Source organism: Pecten maximus, chromosome 5 (assembly GCF_902652985.1).
Source record: "Pecten maximus chromosome 5, xPecMax1.1, whole genome shotgun sequence".
Taxonomy (NCBI): domain Eukaryota; kingdom Metazoa; phylum Mollusca; class Bivalvia; order Pectinida; family Pectinidae; genus Pecten; species Pecten maximus.
Window position 1 is genome coordinate 17,278,732 of NC_047019.1, and position 7,261 is coordinate 17,285,992.

General features: G+C 35.7%; 1 protein-coding gene across 1 annotated transcript; it reads right to left on the minus strand.

Annotated features, from left to right (window-relative positions):
- Positions 1-4,114: 4,114 nt before the first annotated feature.
- On the minus strand, positions 4,115-7,261 carry LOC117327354 (organic cation transporter protein-like). The gene is made up of 4 exons (XM_033884291.1): positions 7,037-7,261; positions 5,839-6,020; positions 4,457-4,608; positions 4,115-4,228 (listed from the first exon to the last, which is right to left on the minus strand). The coding sequence occupies exons 1-4, from the start codon at positions 7,248-7,250 to the stop codon at positions 4,138-4,140; spliced, it is 639 nt and encodes a 212-aa protein (XP_033740182.1). The 5' UTR covers positions 7,251-7,261; the 3' UTR covers positions 4,115-4,137.

The following is a 7,261-nucleotide window of genomic DNA, read 5'->3' on the forward strand; positions in this document are numbered from 1 at the left end:
TTTTCAAGGTGATTTCCAACCATGTAATCATATGAAGATAGCATTTTATTTGCTTACAATATAAGCTAAAGATAACCCTCTTCTTTACTCTATACAATATTGTTTACATTAGACAAGAGATTACTGCACAGAAAATTGAAGGAAGTGATGCTACTGTATACTTGCTATAGTCGTGGTGATTAGATAAAGCAAAAATAAATAAATACAAACATTTCAACATATGTATGTACACAAAATGGAATCGCTACAGAATTTTCTTCATGGCGGTGATTCGTGAGGTCCGACTTTGACAACCGCGAAAAATTAGCTCCTTGAATTTCAATAAGTATATAATATCCCCGAAAAAGCCTATTATACTGTTAGAAGTCCTTTCCTATTGGAGCTATATACATGTATTATGTATTGATTATTTAAACGACGTACTCTGTTTGTTATTCATAAAAAGATTTCTTTTTGAGACTTTATTGATAAGCGGTGCATAGCCGACAAAGAGTAATAATGATTGTTTGGAAACAACAATACGATGGTAATATTTTACACAAATTAGATACTTCACACTATCACTGCATTCCACAGGTTGAGCTTTCCGAACTAATTCAATCTATTATATTACCTTTGATCTTATACGTGATCATTTTTACTTTCTTTTTCATTTGTTGGTGTAACTTCCGTATATTTTCTATAATTTGCGTGTCGTGGTATGTATTTTTGTGACAATCAGGGAACACAATGTCGCCAATGTAGCCTCTTTAAGGTATTTAGATTGTTTTAAAGTCAGTATCTAGCCTCTTGATGTGAGGTCAGGCATGTCATATCCGTCCATTTTATGATAAAATCTCAGCAACAACAAAATGTGCAATCTTTAACCTGGTTCTCTTTTAAAACATGACATGACATTCTCTAGGCGTGTATAGCCAGGTGTGATCAGATAACAACCGTAAGTAGGATAAACATGTACAAGAACTATTATAAATACCGTATGACCCACTCGACCTTTAAATATAGATACAGTAAAACAAGGTTATAACGAATCCCTGGGGACCAACTAAATCACAGTACACTGGCAACCGTCTAACCACTGAGACATATTACACTGGCAACCGTCTAACCACTGAATCACAGTACACTGGCAACCGTCTAACCACTGAGACATATTACACTGGCAACCGTCTAACCACTGAGACATATTACACTGGCAACCGTCTAATCACTGAGACATATTACACTGGCAACCGTCTAATCACTGAGACATATTACACTGGCAACCGTCTAACCACTGAGACATATTACGCTGGCAACCGTCTAACCACTGAGACATATTACACTGGCAACCGTCTAACCACTGAGACATATTACACTGACAATCATCTGACCAGTCAGACATATTACACTGACAATCATCTGGCCAGTCAGACATATTACACTGATAATTGTCTGACCAGTCAGGTATATTACACCGACAACCGTCTGACCAGTCATACACATTAAACTGACAACCGTCTGACCAGTCATACACATCACACTGGCAACCGTCTGACTAGTCATACATATTGCACTGACAACCGACACATTACACTGACAACCGTTTAACCCTTTAGACACATTGCACTGACAATCTTCTGACCAGTCAGATACATTACACTGACAACTGTCTGACAAGTCCTTCACCGACAACTTTGTTGCTTGACATTATGCAGAGAACATCATGTCAGGGGACAGAACCAACTATTATCTCCTTATTCATTAACAATAAACTGTAAAAAAAAATCTACAACCTAGCAATCCATTGCGAGATTTCTAAAACAGAGGAAATTAACTATTAAAACCTGAGAAACATAAGCCTTGCAATCATTGTTTTCACAAACGACAAATCAGACGTTAAACAGACAGGTAGTTGGATGTTAAACATCCTGTTTGTTATCATTTGGATTAACTTTATTCCAACCGGGGTATATACAGAATAGGTTTATGATGTTTGTTCTTTTAAAAATTATGTTTGAAATAGTATTGACATGCCCGGGTGCATACTGTAAACGTCTACGAAATTAGCTGACAACCTGTTTGCACCTTGACATGAATCTTATAATGAAGTTAAGGCCTCAATCTAGAATACAATTATGGACTATTAAAAGTAAACATCACAAATTCGTTTCAGGATTAAATTGATTTGAATTTAAGTAATGTTGAAATAACACAACAGCCCTATAGAGACCAACCAACCAATTGTTTTCCCATAGACTTTAGTGTTAACGTTTTGGAGTATTTCATTCAAATTCTTGAATTCAATATGACAATTATGGTTTATAACAAAAGTTTAGGGTCTGATATAACACCTAATCAAAAAAAAAAAAAGTTGGGTCCTTCAGCTCAAATTTTCTCCAGGGTAGCCATTTTGAAAATAGGTGAATTTCGCAGTAAAAATTCTCAAAAATCTTAAATGTTTACCTGTTTATTATTATTACCTGAACTTTTGGGGGAAAAAAAATCAATCGGACTATCGAAATTTATATCAACATTTCTTATTGATAGTTACCTATCAGGCTACATATCTATTTTCTCACTTCATAACATACTGGCCAATCAGTGGCTGCCAGACATGTTATCCTTGGCTCAATTTTCTATACACAAGGGCTGTTTCAAAAAATATATTTTCAATTGGTTGGTTGTTCCCTAAAATGATGTAAAATGCTAGCTTTTACTTCAGGGTCCATTAAGCTGTCCTTGCTGGTTACGTTGTAAATAAACGTAAGCGGCTGGTTTTGAAAGGTCTGCAGTGTCCTTGATAGATTTTGATTATTTGATGACGAATGTCAAACTTTCTTCGTGTTTTTGTTATTTCAATTATGGAACTTCCGATTAACATCGTTGCGAAAGCGAATTCTGGTCGATGTTGCTTAAGTCACAGAAAATGGTTACCATTCAATTTAGTATTTGGTTGGGGCATACTGTTTATGTACAAACGAAATATAGAACCTTTGTACATAAGAATCAATGCAACAACGATATATACTAGTCACGAAATACCGTGTGGCCAGGGAAAGCGTCCCTGCAGGTAGGTTTGTTGAGCATAAAAAACGTAAGCCATGGAATCTTTGATTCGAACTCTAGTAGAGACAGTGCAATGATTACATAATATATAACTCTATTGTATTGACGCCAACATATATACTCTGATATTCTACAAAGTGTTACCTTTACATGCATCGCTGTAACCCCCGGCAATGCCTCTTTCAGCTATTAATCTTCTTTGTTAGAGAGAACCCTCTTTAGCGAAGAAATCGGTTCAGCGAAAGACTAGTACGCCAGATGTCAACGGTTCGATCCATAGTTGAGGGATTGAAATAAATACAATTGAAATAAAGCATAAATAACTCATATTAATCACTGCCCTTTGTCCTGTACGCGGACTATTATTATGGCAGAAAAGGGGGGTTATCTGGTAATAGCCTTCTAGTAGAACAGGTGACCCCCATACTACTTATTCTACCTAATACATAAGTGAATCACCTTTATAAAACCAAATGGGTTATCTGACTACCCAACTATATCATTAACATGGTAACTTTAAATTTCGAGACCGATTTTTTTTTCTCGAGAAAAGCATATCACCCGTTCTTTTCTTTACCACTTCCTAGACTATTTGTTTTACGAATGTAATATTGATGGCCAAGTTAAAAAATAATGCATTACTGCTCTATGCCCAGATTACGAGCGTTGATATTCTATTGCCGTTCCGTTACACTCTATAAGATCGACACTTTCCATTATCTTCAGGAAGTTTCTTGTCATGATTTACCATTTCTAGTCCTATTCCCATTGGATTTTTTTCAGTATTCTCTATGTAAAAAGGTACTTTGACCTCGTTTTAACGATTTAGAAATAGAATTTCGTTATTATGTCGGTATTCACTGTTTTGTTTTATTTTTTATTTAGATGAAGTGTTATCCACTGATTCTATGCATTCAGATTAAGTGCAATTGTGATGATGTCATTATGATAACGTCGTGGCTTATTTTATTCCTACTTTAAATGATTGAAAACAAAAAAAATAGTTCGTTTATCTTAGTTTTTAATTTAAAACGAGCCTTTACATAATATGACCGTTTGTTTGTAGCAAGGAAGTTGAAGTGTGTCCATTTACACGCTGCCCGCGTGTGCGGATAATTCTCCTTCCATAGCAAAACTTTTATTGACGTTTCCCATTTTCTTCATGGCATCGTATCCTGGTCTAAAATTTGAAAGATATATGCATAAATGCATGTTTTAAAAGAAACTTTGACTTTGACTTTTGAATAACTACATAATTTACCATCAAAAATAATTATTTCTTTTTATTAAAATTACCAACTAAAGTTGATGCTACCCTGGTTTTGATACCGGTCAATATTAGATTAATGTTGCATGAATCGGTCTCAACTCGAAAACGTTTGAACGCACAGCATGTTGCTCAACTTACGTTCCAAATAGTTTTCCCTCTTCAATAGTGTCCGGTAAGTCTTTGTTAAGCGTTTCTGGAAGGAGGAGGGCCAGTAACCCGGCGGCAATGGACGCTGAACCGAATACAATCAATGGAACTGCCTTCCCGGTAGTCCCTCCAATGTCCGCAGCCTGTCGAAAATAATGAAAATTATGTCTGTTTACCAACATTATGTTTACCATGCGAAACAGTTAGGTTTTAATTAAGAGTTTACACAATATTCAATATAAATAAAAAGCATTTGAATTGATTCAGATTATGGACTTAAACGTGAATACACCTTTTTAATTCGCATCAGCTCACCATGGGTTAGGGGCAGATAACAGCAAGACCTACTTAAGAAACACTAGATACTGACATTGTATCAGCAAATTGAAATAATTCGTTTTACAAGAGCATGCATGAATGAAAACTTGAATTTGAGCCAGTGAAAACACTACAAGAGTGTTACATTTTACCTGTCAATGACTTATTGAGTGGTAATTGCCAGGAATAAACTAGATAAATGTGTGAAATTGCGTCCGGAGGTTGAAATATATTCATTATAAAAGATCGTGAAAAGACCACAAAATGTAAGGAAACCAATATAAACACTCCCAGAATGTAATATGTTATAGTATACATACATGTTCACTCAACATCTTGATGTACATTATGTATATACATCACCTCAGGAAGAACACGGCAACATGAGTGCATGTAGACGTATGTTAAAACAGATACTGTTGTAGTACATACTTCAGTAGTACGTATTACGATATTGGGACGACTGAAGCATAGAGCATGTCCTTCACCTTTAAACTGTGATATAGGTATATAACCAAATTACACAAACCATGCAATATCTTGGTTAAACAAGAACAGTGTTGTTATGGATAGGAAAAATCCCATCATTAACGAAATGGCGCCTCCTTTCAAAATGTAATTTCAAATATGTTTTTGCATCACAGTTTTTCAGTTAAGTAGTCATTCAATGCAGATGCCTGCGCAGAGTGTTCCGATTAAAGTTTTTTTTTCCAAATAACACTCCAAGCCAAGAAAGTTGTGTTTAAAGGTTCAAAATGGTGCGTTTGGGGACTATGTCTCCTGTCTCTAGTAGCACTAATAAACTAAAAACTAATCATTACTTGGATGCATTGATTATAAAATACCGAGAGGGAAAGCTGCACACACAATTTGGTTCATTCGAAAAGTATTTCATGAGTGAAAGGAGCGATGGTTTGGTGGTCCGTTTTGTCTTCATCTTCACCTATTTTATCTCAGGGATCTCTTATGTAGAAAGCCATATTTTCACATTTAAGAATCAACCGTTTAATACAGGCCAGTACTGTTTCTGCCGAGTTGAGTTAATTGATACTTACCGATGAAATAACATACGGAGCTATCATAGATCCAAACCGGGCAAAACAGGAGCACGCCCCCATACCGGCATTTCTCACCACGGTGGGGTACAATTCTGACGTTAATATGTAGACACTACCGAACGCACAACTTGCTCCAAGCTTTCCTATCAACACCAGAGCGACAGTCAAACCGTGAAGAGCTGGAATAATTAATTGAACATTAAAAGTTATGCAGTTAATACTTCTATATATTTGTATGAATATTATTATAAGTATTTGTTGTTGTTTTTTTCGTGCTAATTTTAAAGACCGCGAATATGGCACAACTTAATGCACAGCGAATATTATCAACTATAGATTGTGTTACGGTCGGTAAATGATCCTTCATTTATTTTGTTCACAAAAGTGGTTATTAAGTGATTAAATGACGTTTGCTCTATAGCATGCATTGTAACATTCTGAATATCTCAATGCAACATAGATATATATCATAAAAGAACTAAATAGAGACTTTAACATAGACGTTGGTGCTTGTGATATAGTTGGAGTCTCTGTGTACATTCGTCTCTAAGTTATACCAGTAATAACATCAGTGCGATACAGTTTTGTATTAAATTAACACAAACTCATGTGTATTGTCATTTGTTTCAAAGAACCTAATAACCCCCAAACCTTACCTAAACTAATTACAAAATTGAATAGCTTGCACAACACAACATCTTGCTTATTTAAGACAAACACATACACAATTAACCTTTTATTTAAAGTTCATGGTAGTTTATCTATTTAGGGCTTTGTTCACAAAAATATTGAACCTCGGGATATCCGAATGCTTTTACATTTTCTAATTGCAATAGGCCTGTATAACCACCTATAATTCAATACATTTAACACATGTTCGGTGACCTAAGGTTCCATTGGAATATAGCGAGAATAAGAAACAAACACGGGGAATTTGGTACAGGGTGGTTTATTGCACCCGCAGATGCTTAAATGAAACGACGTCAGAAAAATATAAGGTAATACGGAAATACATACAAAATGACAGGACAACGCTACCGCCGGTTAGCGCTATATTAACTTGGTCGATTACAGTTCCGGAATACAGACCCCACAGAACATCAAAGTATCCACTGCATAATATACCAAGAAGAAATTACATGGATATTGTTCATGTATGTTGATGTATTGCATGCATAATGAACATTAAACTTACATTCGCCTCCATAGGTTGTAGTAAACAATGTTGATAGACACGATACGCCACCCACGATCATAGACGTACAGAACATTTTCTTTCTGCCGATTCTATTCAATAACAGTAGCAATAGCAGAGAGGACGGGAAATCCATAAACCCAAGTAGCATGAAGTTCAGGTAAAAATCGCCACCGATATTTTCTGTGTTCATCGACAACCCGTAAAACGTCATGGATATCACGC